This window comes from Pelodiscus sinensis, chromosome 1, assembly GCF_052426305.1.
Source record: "Pelodiscus sinensis isolate ZL-2025 chromosome 1, ASM5242630v1, whole genome shotgun sequence".
NCBI classification, from domain to species: Eukaryota; Metazoa; Chordata; order Testudines; family Trionychidae; genus Pelodiscus; species Pelodiscus sinensis.
In genome coordinates this window covers 352068298-352083608 of record NC_143052.1, presented here as the reverse complement: position 1 = coordinate 352083608, position 15311 = coordinate 352068298, and the positions used below count along the sequence as shown (strand labels likewise).

Here is a 15311-nt window from a genome sequence, read left to right as displayed (position 1 = left end):
TGGAATGATTCACACTGGTGCACAGCGTCCAGTGATTTCTACTGGATGCTTCCGGTGGACTCTAGGAACAGGCGAGAGCCTTTCAGCCAAGAACGACTGACAGGAGAGTGATGGGTGTTGCAAACGTACAAGGCTTCATGGTCATTACGTTGTCATTATGTTGGTGTTGTGATGCATGAACAGGGACGTCAAATACTCTTCACTTTGGCACTTTTCCACCATCTCTATCATACGTAAGAAGATGCTGTCTGTGTGCACATACCGTTGTCTCTCATTTCTTCAACACTCTCCATAAAAATCATTTTCAGCAGTTGGCAACCATGGCCATACACAGCAGATAGTCTCAGACCCCATTCTACCACCGGACCATCTCTCGTCCCTATGGTATCCCCACTGCAGTCCCGCAGCAGTGGCAGCAATTTCCAACACGGAGAAGCAGCCCCAGGGAGGCGTGTCCGTGTTTCTAACAGGCTGCGATGCATTTGAGCTCTGTGTTGTTCGAAAGAAATCTTACTCCTGCTCGCTCCTTTCGGTCTCCATGTTCTCCCTTCCTCCCGCCAGGCCCGCCCCACCCTTCTTCCCTGCACCGGCTGAGCTGCTACTGGGGTTCTCTTCGTCCCCAGAGAGGCAGGTGAGGTTGATCTCCCCTTTTTCCCTGGTGCAGGCAGACCATGAGTTTAACCTTGGCTGAGAAGGAGTTTTTCTGAGGTGTTGCAATTGGATGTGGTGAATGATTTTGATCCTGGGGGAGGACTCTGACTATGTTGCATGACTTCAGGGTCTAGCGGTGGGAGACCTACATAAAGAAGCAGGCAGCCCTGGTGGTTTTGGGGCCAGGAGCATGATGTACATGGGCAGAACTGAGAGTTATGGGTGCAGCTTTTTGTCCTCTCATGACTTCACACTAAGCCCCTGACTAAATCTTTGGTATTCGGCAGGGTGCTGGGTTTGTTGCTGCTGCTCTTGAGGGTGAGGGGGTTGTAGGACATCTGCTGGTGCCAGGGGACCTCCAGAATGGTGGTGTGCAGGAGGGGGGATGTATTGCCAGCCCTGAAACTTGCTGTTCCCATTCCTGACGGTTGGGGGTGGCCCAGAACTGTTTCAGACATTGCTGGTAGCTGATGTCCAAACCACTCCAGGACTTAGAATCATAGAATCATAGAATCATAGGACTGGAAGGGACCTCGAGAGGTCATCGAGTCCAGCCCCCCGCCCTCAAGGCAGGACCAAGCTCCATCTACACCATCCCTGACAGATGTCTATCTAACCTGTTCTTAAATATCTCCAGAGAGGGAGATTCCACCACCTCCCTTGGCAATTTATTCCAATATTTGACCACCCTGACAGTTAGGAATTTTTTCCTAATGTCCAATCTAAACCTCCCCTGCTGCACTTTAAGCCCATTACTCCTTGTCCTGTCCTCAGAAACCAAGAGGAACAATTTTTCTCCTTCCTCCTTGTGACACCCTTTTAGATATTTGAAAACCGCTATCATGTCCCCCCTTAATCTTCTTTTTTCCAAACTAAACAAGCCCAGTTCATGAAGCCTGGCTTCATAGGTCATGTTCTCTAAACCTTTAATCATTCTTGTCGCTCTTCTCTGTACCCTTTCCAATTTCTCCACATCTTTCTTGAAATGTGGCGCCCAGAACTGGACACAGTACTCCAGCTCTTCATTGCTTATATTAGCAAGTAGCAACTTGGGACTGCCAGTCTGCAGCTTCTGGGGGCAGCCTCACAAGCCCTGGAAAATGGGAGACTGGAGACGGCCTACTGCTGGCAGGTAGCAGCTTGGGATTACCACTGTAGCCGGGAGACAGGGGGCTCACAGGACTGCTAGTTCCAGAGCTATCCCAGGAAGCCTGACATACTGGCTGCTTACGCTGATCAGGTGCCCCTGGGGTCATTTTCACCACGTGGATGCAAACGTAGGTGAGATCCTGGCAGGTTGTGGAATCCGAGATACCTGTCACCTACATGACAGACTCACTGCTCTACCTCTGGGACATGGACTCTGACCTCACACGTGCATGTGAACAGGCCACAGAACTCTGGCTTCCATCTTAGGGAGTCTGCACTTTCCCCACAGATGGGTCTAGGAAGCAAGATTTGAAACAAAGTGGTTTTGGCACATGCTAAGTTGTGTAAGGCAGGAGTGATGTCAACAGTGGCTGTGCAATAATCACACAAAAGTAAACACCTCTGGTGGGGGGAAACCACTGTTTGGAGAACAAACCTGAATTTGGTTACCACAACTGTGCTTTATTCTCCCCACACTGAGGGAGGGGCCGTCTAGGGAAGAAATTCATTCTTGTTGGACTTTGGACCATGGCAGGACAGTACAGCTGTGAGGTCCTGGACCAGAGAACGGGTGGTTGGTTTGATCGTATTCCTTTTCTGGTTTTTTAACGCAGTGGCAGGTAAGAGAGCTGGCATGTAACTGCCTGTGTGAATGCTTGTAGAGGAGTAGGTCTGGAAATGTGTCTGCAGCTTGTCACAGCAGCTCATGGAGAAAGAAAGTCCAATCTGTTTAGTCTGATGGCTCAGTGGTACCCCATTTATTCCATCGTTCACTCCAGCAAATGTCACAAAAATATTCCTAGAGCTAATCATTTAAGGAAACATTCAGCCTTGATTTAAAGTATCTCAGGGTATGTCTACACTACCCTCCTAGTTCGAACTAGGAGGGTAATGTAGGCATACCGCACTTGCAAATGAAGCCCAGGATTTGAATTTCCCGGGCTTCATTTGCATAAGCCAGGAGCCGCCATTTTTAAATCCCGGCTCGTTTGAACCCCGTGCCGCGCGGCTACACGCGGCACGGACTAGGTAGTTCGGACTAGGCTTCCTCGTCCGAACTACCTAGTCCGTGCCGCGTGTAGCCGCGCGGCACGGGGTTCAAACGAGCCGGGATTTAAAAATGGCGGCTCCTGGCTTATGCAAATGAAGCCCGGGAAATTCAAATCCCGGGCTTCATTTGCAAGTGCGATATGCCTACATTACCCTCCTAGTTCGAATTAGGAGGGTAGTGTAGACATACCCTTAGTGATGAGGAATTTACCCTGGTACATTCTTGCAATGGTTACTTACCCTCCCTGCTAAAAAAAAAAGTATGCTTTATTGCCCATCAGAATTTCCTTAATTTCATTTTTCAGACACTTGTGACACATTTGTATGTCAGTCTGAAAAGCCAATTGCTAAATGTTTGTTCCCTTGTAGGTCCTTGCAGGGTGTTCCCAAATCACCTCCTACCAATATTTGTTAAAATAAACTATGGAAATTTGAGACTTTTGATTCTTACTACTGCTTGTGTTGCCTCTCTGAAGCCTCTTCAATGTATAAACATCGACCTCTGATTACGGGCAGCAGAACTGGACACATGACTGCAGAAGCTGTTGCACCGGTGCCAAAATCAAAGGTAAAATAAATTTTCTACTTCTTGAGATTCCCCTTTTTATTATTCCATGATCACGCTTGTTCTTTCAGCTACCAGGTCATACTGGGATTTCATATTTAGCTAATTATTTCTTCTTGCCCCCTAAATTGTGTTCAGAATCTCTTTGCTTCCCGCCCTTTCAAATCTCTCATCTTTAAAGCATCGCTACCATCTTTGTTGTATGACATAGATATCTACATGGCTATATTAGTACCTATCTTGTTTTCTTTCAATCACCGTAGCATCCAGTCCAGATTGTGCTGAAGCAGCAATCTGTCCTCTTCATTATTTACTATCTCCCAATTTTAAGGTCCGAGAAGGGTGAACAGCTGAGATGCAGACAAGTGTCTCTGTTTCCCGTTGTCTGTTAGCACCTGTAATGTATGTCTCAGAGAAACCTGGTTGCCAGGAATAAATTGACCAAAAGGAAGAAGAAAAATAGCAGCGGTGGAAGCCTGTAACCCTAAATACAAAGAAAATTCTGACCTTCATGCTCATTCGGTGGAGCTCAAATGTATAGATTGCCAAGCATGATAATGTCCATTTCCATGGGGCAAAATTGCCTCCTTGATGTCTGATGATAGGAGAAGAAGCAATGGGCTTAAATTGCAGCAAGGGAGGTTTAGGTTGGACATTAGGAAAAACTTCCTACCTGTCAGGGTGATTAAATAAGGAAGTAAATGTTGCAACCTCACTGCTTAATCCCCTTTCTATATTGTTTATAACTCTATATTATTTATCACATTGTTTGTTATCAAGCCTGCAACCCACTTCATTGTGCTTCTCTCCCTCTGCAGGCACCTTGAGATTTTTGAGAGGAAACCACGGGGTCAAGACTTCATGGCAGCTTTTAACCTCACCACCTCTGACCCTTCAACATTCATCCTCATGGGCATCCCTGGCCTGGAGGCTGCTCACGTCTGGATTTCCATCCCCTTCTGTGGGTGCTACCTCATTGGTTTGTTGGGAAACTTCTTGGTTCTCTTTATGGTGGGCAAAGAGCAGACCCTGCACCAGCCAATGTACCTGCTGCTCTGCATGCTGGCGTTTGTAGACATCGCCACCTCTTCCTCAGTGGTGCCGAAGGCCCTGTGTATATTTTGGTTCAAATGGAAAGGTATTACCCTGGCTGGCTGCCTCACCCAGATGTTCTTCCTTAACACAGTTACAGTTACACAATCCGCTGTCCTTGTGGCAATGGCCTTCGATCGTTACAATGCTATATGTAACCCTTTGAGATACACCACAATCCTCACCAATGCACGAGTAGCTAAGCTAGGGCTAGTGGGTTTGATAAGAGCTCTTGTCATCATTCTGCCAACGCCCCTGCTCCTGAGCAGGCTGCCCTTCTGTGACAACCACATTATCCCCCAAACATATTGTGAGAACATGGCTGTGGCAAAGCTGACTTGTGGAGACATCAGCTTTATCAGAGTGCATGGTTTGGTGGTAATGGTTTTAGTCGTTGGGTTAGATCTGACACTCATCGCTCTGTCCTACGGTCTGATCATCAGGGCCATCCTCAGAATCTCCTCCAAGAAAGCCCACCTGAAAGCCCTCAACACGTGCACCGCCCACCTCTGTGTGATGTTGTTATACTGCACTCCCAGCCTGTTCTCGGCCATGACACACCGGTTTGGTCAGGGCATCGCTTCTCACATTCACGTCATCTTGGCCAACGTCTATCTCCTTGTCCCCTCCATGCTCAACCCTATCATTTACGGGGTCAAAACCAAAGAGCTTCCTGACAAGATGGTCCAGTACGTCTGGCATCCCTTATACGCGCTTCAGAAATCTTGGTTTTCGACTTATATTTTGCTTTATCCAACCCAGCAAGGGTTGAAGTCCTCTGGCCAGATACACAGGCCCTTCAGGTAATCCTCCAGGGGTGGATCCAGGGGCCTCAGCCAGTCATCAGCTTCTCCCAGGAATGGTTCCTCACTGGGTTGGGCTGAGTAAGCTTCTGGCTCCCTTGCTGGCTGGGGAGAGGAGGATCCTGGCTCCTTTGGGCCCCAACTGGCGTTGTGGGCAGATCTTTTATATCCTCGGCCCCATTCCCTGGCTTCCTCCCAGGTGAGTCATCAAGGTGAGCCCACCAAGGCTCATGGAGAGGAATTCCCCTTCGGGGTGGGTTGGTGGACACTCCAACCCACTTGTGACCGTGCCCCCGTAGGTGAACCCGATGTCCCGAGTCCAACACCGTCCTCTTAAGTCCTCTTAAGTCTGGCCGACCAGCTCTTCCTCATCGTAACTTGCTTATCAGGCATCTCACTGCGGTTTGCCTCCACCCGAGATGGAGGAGAGAGGGGGGCCCGGGCCCACCCTCACTCGCGGGCCCTAGCCCAGGGCCCTAAGGACTTGGACCACGCTTTGGTCCCAGTCCGGCTAATGAGGTTGTAACCCTAAACGTGTCAGCCCATGCGCTTGGTTCCCCGCCCTGCCCTGGGCTACTTCCTCTCTCCTCCTTGTCGTCTTTCCCCTGCCCTTCACCCCTCTGCCAGGGTGATCCCACCAGGCTTTCCACTCACCTCCTACTGGGTCTCTCCGGGCGCCTTCTGCCCTTCTCCCGGGTCTGCTTCCCCCGCGCTCAGCCTCCCCTGCTTCTGCTCCGTCCGGGCGCCTTTTAAATCTCCTGCTGCCCTGGACGTCAGGCCGGACGTCGCCCTGACATCATCAGCTTACCACTGACCCCACGCCATCTTGCTGCGGGGTCGACTCCTCCCCCTCTCTGCAGCCATGCCGGTGCTCTCCCAGCCGTGCCAAGGCACGGGAGCACTTGGCGCACGGCCAGTAAGCACACCCCGGCAACACAACCAGGGCGCTTACTTCCCGGGGTCCAGTGCGGGGCTTCGGTGCCCTGTCACACCACTACAGGTGCATTGACAGGAGTGTCATGAGCAAGATACAAGAAGTCATTCTTGTGCTCTTTTCTGCACTTATTAGGCCTCAATGGTGTCTAGGTCTGGTTTACGGGTGGTAGCCCAGAAAAAACACCGTGTGCAGGGAACGCATCTGTTCTTCTGACATTTTTTGTGAAAATAGTTCTCCTTAGCCTCTGATAATAGGACAAGAAGCAATGGGCTTGAACTGCAGCAGAGGAGGTTTAGGTTGGATATTAGGAAAAAGTTCCTAACTGTCAGGGTAGTTAAACACTGGAATAAATTACCTAAGGAGGTTGTAGAATCCCTATCACTGGAGATATGTAAGAGCAGGTTGGATGAACATCTATCAGGCATGATGGATGGTGGTTTGTCCTGCCATGAGGGCAGGGGACTGGACTCGGTGACCTCTCGAGGTCTTTTTCAGTTTTAACATTCTATGATTGTGTGAATGCTAGGAGAAGGATTTCCAAATGCAGCTGTCTTCTGCTACAATCATTTGAACAGTTTTTTGTCCTGTGTCTTATGGTACAATTCCAAAACAAAGTGCAAATGAAAGTGCATTACATGGGGTGGGGGAGCCATCGTCACTTGCTTGACTGAACAGTCTGCAAGACTGAATTTCCTCTGACCATGTCAGCCCCTGGTATTGTTGAATCATGTTTTTACTCCTGAGGGGGCTCAGCGACTGTTTTTCTCAGGGTTGATTTTCTGCTCTTCCCATTGCTCATGGAGCCAAGAGAATTATCTGGGAACGCTGCCAAACTCAGAGTGCACAGGGACTGTACGGAGGAATTATAAAGGTTGCTGCCAAACGCAGCATGTATCCGACGTGTGATCATTCGCCGATCCTCAGAGCTCTGCCTTCCTCTCATAATAAAGCAATTCCTTTTCTCCTCTGGGCAGGATTTTGGTGAGTGCCTCTTTCTGCAATAGAGTTTAAAATGTCAGAGAGGGCTGAAGGATGCAAGCCAAGGGCTACCTTGGGCAGGAATTCACCACTAAGGGATTTGCTTTGTTAAATTAGAACTTTTAATGTACTGGGAAGAACTTAGGGATTTTTATTTTTTAAGATGAGTTCCTGGTCTCTTACTGGATGTATCTAGACTCCAGGGTCATTGCAGCTCTCCACCCCAGCCCGGCAAAGGATCGGCCGGAAAGGGCTCTCAGACTAAGGGGGAGGGGCATTCTCCAAGGCATGTGCTGCATGTCCTGCCCTGCACTGTGCCCCGTGATACCTGCCAATGAGCCTGATCCGGGTGGGGGAGAACTCACCCCCCTGGTAGTTCAGAGGATTCTCTTTCAAGTCTGGTGTTAAAAATGTCTTTGAAGCAGGATGTAGGTAATCAAGTCGTTGAGACGATGCCCTTTCTGGTTGAAATGGTTGAAATGGCAAGAAACCACAGGACATACCACACTAATACCAACCCTGGAACTTTCCCTTGCAACAAAACCCCGTTGCCAGCTTGGTCCACATATTCACTCTGCTGATACCATTATTGGACCTAACCAATTGAGTTATAAGATCAAGAACACATATTCCTGCGCATCCAGAAACATCATTTATGCCATCATATGCCGAAAGTGTCCGTCTGCTATGTACATTGGACAAACATCTCAGACACTTCGCCAAAGAATCAATACCCACAAAACAGATATTAGACAGGATCACAAAGAAAAAACAGTTTCTTACCATTTCAACCAGAAAGGGCATTGTCTCAATGACTTGATTACCTGCATCCTGCTTCAAAGACATTTTAACACCAGACTTGAAAGAGAATCCTCTGAACTCTCATGCTTAAATTTGACACTTTATGCCTAGGTCTTAACAAAGATATTAATTATCTTACCCATTACAAAGATAGCTTCCCTAATTATCACCTCTAATATCATTAGCTCACAGACATTTACCTCCCCCCTTCACCCCTCTTCTGTTCTGAAATTTGATTTGTCCTTTTCATATGTGTTCATTTTTTGATTGTATCTTTTGCTATATATGGTCACGCCGATTTTCTTCCACTATTTGATCTGAGGAAGTGGGACTGGCCCACAAAAGCTCATCACCTAATAAACCATCTTGTTAGTCTTTAAAGTGCTACATAATCCTATTTTTTGAATTAGCTATGTGATTTGTTATTTTAAATTTGTGATCTACTTTGCTCTGCTTATATTCACTTGCAATCACTTAAATCTACCAAATCTACCAAGTATACCTAAGCCTTTACTAAAGCATTTGATACAGTCTTGTATGATCTTCTTATCAATAAACTAGGGAAACACAATCAAGATGGGGCTACTATAAGGTGGGTGCATAACTGTCTGGATAATTGTTCTCAGAGAATAGTTATTAATGTCTCACAGTTTTGCTGGAAGGGCATAACAAGTGGGGTTCCACAGGGGTCTGTTTTAGAACCGGTTCTGTTCAATATCTTCATCAACTATTTAGATGATGGCATAGAGAGTACGCTTGTTAAGTTTGCAGAGGATACCAAGGTGGGAGGGGTTGCAAGTGCTTTGAAGGATAGGGTCATAATTCACAAAGATCGGGTCAAACTGGAGAAATGGTCTGAGGTTTCCCTGTAGATGTGCTATTTTGAAATAAGTTATTTTGGAAGAACTATTTAAGAATATGTTTTTCGAAATAAGCGTGCACATATCATTATAGTTTCTGTCTGATTTCCCAAAACCCCACTCCTGGACGGCACCATATTTCTATAGCAAAGTTTCTGTGAATTTTGAGCACAGTTGCAGAGAGTTGGTATCATAACACCCAGGCCAGTGTCCTCAGTATAGTTAAAGGAGGGTTAGGTGTTTGAAGAGTTCAAGATTTCTGCTCCAATTAATATAATTTCCTGCAGTATCTGACTTTGAAGTTCACCTGCTATCATTCTGACCATTCAGAGGGTTTTTCTAGCTCCCTCTGAGGATTTCTCTGGAGTTGACTATAGTCTCATTAATCAAGCACCATCTGTGAATGTTGCCACCTCACTGCTCAACCCCCTTTCTGTATTGTTCGTAATTATAAATTAATTGCCTTGCAATGTGTTAGAAAGCATGTAATCCCCCGTTCCCCGTTCCTCTCGCCCTTTGCAGGTACCTTGCACATTTTGAAGAGTGATTCATGTTCTGACAACTTCATGGCGGATTTCAACATCACCCCCTCTGATCCTTCAGCGTTCATTCTAATGGGCATTTACGGCCTGGAAGCGGCCCACCTCTGGATTTCCATCCCGTTCTCTATGTGCTATATTACCAGCCTGCTGGGAAATGTCATGATTTTGTTTCTTGTAGGCAAAGAGCAGACCCTGCGTAAGCCGATGTACCTGCTGCTCTGCATGTTGGGGCTCACGGACATCACCACGTCTACTCTAGTGGTGCCGAAGGCTCTGTGCATATTTTGGTTCAATTTGAAAGACATTACTCTGAGTGACTGCCTCACCCAGTCGTTTTTCCTGAACATGGTTTTGGTTACACAATCATCTGTCCTCGTGACAATGGCCTTCGATCGCTATGTTGCCATATGTAAGCCTCTGAGATACCCCACCATCCTCACCAATGTACGAATAGTGAAGCTAGGGCTAGTGGGTTTGGTTAGAGCTGCTCTCATGATTCTACCCATGCCCCTGTTCCTGAGCAGGCTGCCGTTCTGTGCCAACCGCCTCATCCCCCAAATATACTGTGAGAACATGGCTGTTGCAAAGCTCTCTTGTGGGGACATCACAGTCATCAGGATGTACGGTTTGGTGATAATGATCATAAATATGGGATTGGACCAAAGTCTCATAGCCCTGTCCTATGGTCTGATCATCAGGGCCGTTCTAAGAACATCTTCCAAGAAAGCCTACCGCAAAGCTCTCAGCACTTGCACAGCCCACTTCTGTGTGATGCTGTTATATTGTATTCCCAGCCTCTTCTCTGTGATGACACAGCGTTTTGGTCATGGCATTGCTCCTCATATTCATATAATCTTGGCCAACATCTATCTCCTTGTTCCTCCCATGCTCAACCCCATCATTTATGGGGTCCTAACCAAAGAGCTTCGTGATAAAGTGGAGAAATACATCTGCAGACAGTGGTCTGTTAAAGCTTAACTGAGCTCTCCTTTGTGAAAAGTCAGAGTCCCAGAAATTCCTTGTGTCTAATATCTAAATACTCCATCATCAAAGACTTCTCAATTCACTCTTTTTGTTATTCACCTGACTACTTTCCAACCTGCTACACACTTCCATTCATCCTCTCCATAGCTTCTAAACCACCAGAAGAAAGTACAGATTTCTGATGTAAGGGGGCTTTCCATTAATCTCTGTGGCATGGTCTACACTATGGGATAAGTCAACTTAGACACTCAACTCCAGCTATGTTAATTATGTAGCTGGAGTTGATGTATTTTAAATCATGTTTTCAAGCTGTCCATCCAGCGGGAGGTCAATGGGAGCAAATTCTCCTATCAAATGCTTACTCCTCATGAGGAGCAGGACTAGTGATGCTGCTGGTGGTGCCCTCTCATTTCGAATTAGCGCAGCTTCACTAGACCCACTCATTCGAACCCCAGCTGATTCACTGCAGCAGCGTCAATTTTCTGTGTAGTTTAGACATGGCCTCTGTTTGCTGAATTAAATTTAAGCCTACGAGTAGAGAAATGGCAATGTTGAACAGGGCTGCTTCTCTGGGCTTCTCTGCCTTATTCCTCGTGAAACGAGGTTTACAGAAGCACCCTTAGTGTTTTTGACAATACTAGACGGTTCAGAACTCCTGCAAACACCTGATAGGGGATGGGGAAATAACAGCATAGGAGAAGGACTGTTCCCTGTCTAACAGGATTTCAAGCCTGTGTATGGAAACTGAGAAACCTAAGCTGCAAAGCAAATGAAACTTTTGCCTGGTGAATCTGCCAGACTACTTTGCATTGTAAGAAACATCCAATTTGTAGTCAACATAACTAAGGACAGTTTTCATTTTCATTTATTTGCTCGGTAAGCTACGTTGATTTGTTTGCTATCCCCGATGATCATGTAAAATCTATTTGTGCTGGTGAATAAACTTGTTTTATTCTAAACATTGCGCGCCTGTAAGTGAAGTGTCTAGGGGTACAAATATTAGTGCAGTTACCACAATTGCTCACTGTACCCCCGCATTGAAGGAAGGGTGAAAAAATCATGCTGGTCCAAATTTCCACTGGGATGGGATGGTGCACTAGGCCAGGGAGCTGGTGGGGATTTCGGCTGTAACTGCTTTATTGTAGATTCATGCAGTGAGAGGTCAGGCGTGAATGCTGGTGGTGGTAGCAGACTGAGAGTGTGTTTGTAGCTTGCAGCACATTGAGGAAGGGAATCTAGATGGGTGATCCAGAGGGCTCAGTGGAACCCCAGTGTCAGGTATCCTCTGAGGGAGAACCCATTCAACTTTGCTCCTCAGCTGCTTCAATCTCCCATCATACTCTGTACCCCCAGCTGTATGCTTTTTCCCCATCCCAGGCTGCCATGATTCCAGTGGGATGCTGTTTGCCCATCTTCTCTCCGAGCTCCCCGTACGTCCCTCCCTCCCACCATCCCCAATCTGCCCATGCTGATTTAGAATGTGATTGTCTTCTCAACCGTTTGCTGCCGATTTCGGCACTAGGAGGGCTTGTAGCTTTTTTATTTGTAATCAGCTTTGTGCTAGAGATTGAACGCAATCTTTCCGCTGCCGTTTGCTGGGAAGACCAATGGGTGACTGAACTGCTGTCTTTCAAGAAATACAGTGGACCACTCTTAAGTGAGTTTTGAAGTGATATGGGGCTGTCTCTGCAGTAGAAATGGGGCAAGCCTTAAGAAGCACCTCAATCTGAGCTGGAGGCAGGGCAGCAAAAGCAGAAACATAAGGACCAGAGGAGCAGCCTAAAAGGCAGAGCTCAGCCATAAGAACAGCCATACTAGGTCAGACGAACAGTCCATCTAGCCCAGTATCCTGTCTGCTGACAGTGGCCAAGGCCAGTTGCCCCTGAGGGAGGGAACACAACAGGTAATCCTCACGTGATCCCTCTCCTGTTGTTCATTTCCAGGGTGTGTCTAGACTACAGGGTTTTGTCAAAAAAGTGGACTTTTGTTGAAAAAATCATACCTGCGTCTACAGTGCCGCTTTGTTCTGTCGACATAACATCGACAGTACTCAGCAGTTTTGTCGATGGCTGTAAATCTCATTTTACGAGGAATAACACCTTTTGTCAACAGATTTCTGTTGACCGAAGGCTTTATTGCATCTACACTGTCCTTTGCGTTTACACTCTCATGTCGACAAAGCAGCTTGCTTTGTCGACAGAACTCGATATAGTCTAGATGCTCTTTGTCAACAGAAGCTTTATTGACTGTATCTGTCAACAAAAGCCTGTAGTCTAGACGTACCCCCAGAGAAACAGAGGCTAGGGACACCATTCCTACCCATCCTGGCTCATAGCCATAGTCTGTCTAGCTCTTTTTTGAATCATGTTGAAGTCCTAGCCTTCGCTACACACCCCTTAATTCGAACTAGCTAGTTTGTACTAGGCTTAATCCTCATGGAATGAGAATTACCTAGTTTGAACTAAGCGCTCCGTTAGTTCGAATTAAATTCGAACTAACGGAGCTCTAGTGTAGTGCCTATGAAAGTTAGTTCGAACTAACATCCGTTAGTTCGAACTAACTTTGTAGTGTAGACATACCCTGAATTATCCAAAGCCAGGACTTGGTGATGATGGGGGACTTCAACACTCTGGACCTCTGTAAAGAAAATGACTCAGCAGGGTACTTTATCCAGCAAGATTTTGGGATGCATTGGAGGCACTTTGGCTGTGTCTAGACTGGCCAGTTTTTCTGGAAAATCAGCCACTTTTCCAGAAAAACTAACCAGCTGTCTACACTGGCCGCTTGAATTTCCGCAAAAGCAGGAAAGAAATCAGTGATTTTTGCGGAAATACTATGCTGCTCTCGTTTGGGCAAAAGTCCCTTTTGCGCAAAACTTTTGTGCAAAAGAGCCAGTGTAGACAGCTGAGATTTGTTTTCCGCAAAAAAGCCCCGATCATGAAAATGGCGATTGGGGCTTTTTTGCGGAAAAGCGTGTCTAGATTGGCCACGGACACTTTTCTGCAAAACGTGCTTTTGCGGAAAAGCGTCCATGCCAATCTAGACGCTCTGTTCTGAAAATGCTTTTAACAGAAAACTTTTGCCTTAAAAGCATTTCCAGAAAATCATGCCAGTCTAGACATAGCCTCTTTCTTTCGTTCTTTCGTTCTTTCGTTCTTTCGTTCTTTCGTTCTTTCTTTCAAAACGGGGACAAAGTTACTTAGGGAGTCTGTTATACAGCTGATGTTGACAAATAGGGAGGAACTGGTTGAGAAGTTGAAAGTGGATGGCAGCTTGGGTGAAAATGACCATGAAATGACACAGGATACGATTCTAAGAACTGGTGGGAGGCAGATCAGCAAAATAAGGACCATGGATTTCAAGAAGGTGGACTTTAGCAAACTCAGCGAATTGGTAGGTAAGAGCCATTTGGAAGCAATTCTCAGAGGGAAAAAATGAAGGCGGCAGCAGCAGTTTTTCAAGGAGACATTACTAAGGGCACATAAGCAAACTATCACCCTGCGTAGGAAAGATAGGAAGTATTTTAGGAGACTACCCTGGCTTAATCAGGAGATATTGAATGATCTAAAAATAAAAAAGGAGTCCTACTAAAAGTGGAGCTAAGTAACATTACAAAGGATGCATATAAACAAATAGCACAAGTACACAGATGAAAAAGTAGAAAGGCTAAGGCACAAAACAAGATCAAACTAGCAAGATACATAAAGGATAACAAGGGGTACATGTACACTGCAAGGCTATTTCGGGATATCAGAGGTATCCCAAAATAGCTACCCCACTTTTTTCGGGCACATCCGCTATTGTGAAATATAGCAGACCTGCTATTCTGGTATCCCTGTAAACCTTGTTCCACGAGATATAAAGGATGTGCTGTAGATTGTTCTCCTTGGCCTCTGATGACAGGCCAAGAAGCAATGGGCTTAAACTGCAGCAAGGGAGGTTTAGGTTGGACATTAGGAAAAAGTTCCTAACTGTCAGGGTGGCTAAGCATTGGAATACATTGGCTAAGGAGGTTGTAGAATCTCCATCACTGGAGATATTTAAGAGCAGGTTGGATGAACATCTATCTGGGATGATCTAGATGGTGGTTTGTCCTGCCAAGATGGCAGGGAACTGGACCTGGACCTCTCGAGGTCCTTTCCAATTTTAACATTGTATGATTCAATGAATGCTAGGAGAAGGATTTCCATAAGCAGCTGTCTTCTGCTATGATCATTTGAACAGTTTTTTGTCCTGGGTCTTATGGTACAATTCCAAAACATAGTGCAGATGAAAGGGGGAGTGGGGAAGCCGTTGTCACTTTCTAGACTGACTAGTCTGCAAGAATGATTTTCCTCTGACCATGTCAGCCCCTGGTATTGTTGAATCATGTTTTCACTCCTGGGGGAGGCTCAGCGACTGTTTTTCTCAGGGTTGATTTTCTGCTCTTCCCATTGCTCATGGAGCCGAGGGAATTGTCTGGGAACGCTGCCAAACTCAGAGTGCACAGGGACTGCATGGAGGAAGTATAAAGGTCGTTGCCCAATGCAGTGTGTGTCAGACGTGTGATCATACACGGATCCTCAGGGCTCTGTCATAATAAAGCAATTCCTTTTCTCCGCTGGGCAGGATTTTGGTGAGTGCCTCTTTCTGCATTAGAGTTTAAGATGTCAGAGTGGGCTGAAGGATGCAAGCCAAGGGCTACCTTGGGCAGGAATTCACCACTAAGGGATTTGCTTTGTCAAATTAGAACTTTAAATGTACTGGAAAAAGCTTAGGGAAATTATCGTTTAAGATGTGATCCTTGTCTCTTACTGGGTGTATCTAGACTCCAGGGTTTTTTCGAAAGAAATAGTTGCAGTCTAGACGCTCTCTTTCGAAAGAGGCTTGTAGTCTTGACGTAGCTACTGTGTCCTTCTC

The 15311-nt window shown here is 46.4% G+C and overlaps 2 protein-coding genes across 2 annotated transcripts; both read left to right on the top strand.

Moving 5' to 3' along the window:
• The first annotated feature begins 4276 nt into the window (after positions 1-4276).
• On the top strand, positions 4277-5314 carry LOC102460746 (olfactory receptor 52P1-like). Its single transcript, XM_006120147.3, has one exon. The coding sequence runs from the start codon at positions 4277-4279 to the stop codon at positions 5312-5314; it is 1038 nt and encodes a 345-aa protein (XP_006120209.3).
• Positions 5315-9433: 4119 nt separating this feature from the next.
• LOC102460987 (olfactory receptor 52B2-like) lies at positions 9434-10883 on the top strand. The gene has a single exon (XM_006120148.3). The coding sequence runs from the start codon at positions 9453-9455 to the stop codon at positions 10404-10406; it is 954 nt and encodes a 317-aa protein (XP_006120210.3). The 5' UTR covers positions 9434-9452; the 3' UTR covers positions 10407-10883.
• Positions 10884-15311: the final 4428 nt, after the last annotated feature.

What these genes read in the sequence shown, in the direction of transcription:
- LOC102460746 (XM_006120147.3), top strand. Translation starts at nt 4,277, where the DNA reads ATGGCAGCTTTTAACCTCACCACCTCTGACCCTTCAACATTCATCCTC.
- LOC102460987 (XM_006120148.3), top strand. Translation starts at nt 9,453, where the DNA reads ATGGCGGATTTCAACATCACCCCCTCTGATCCTTCAGCGTTCATTCTA.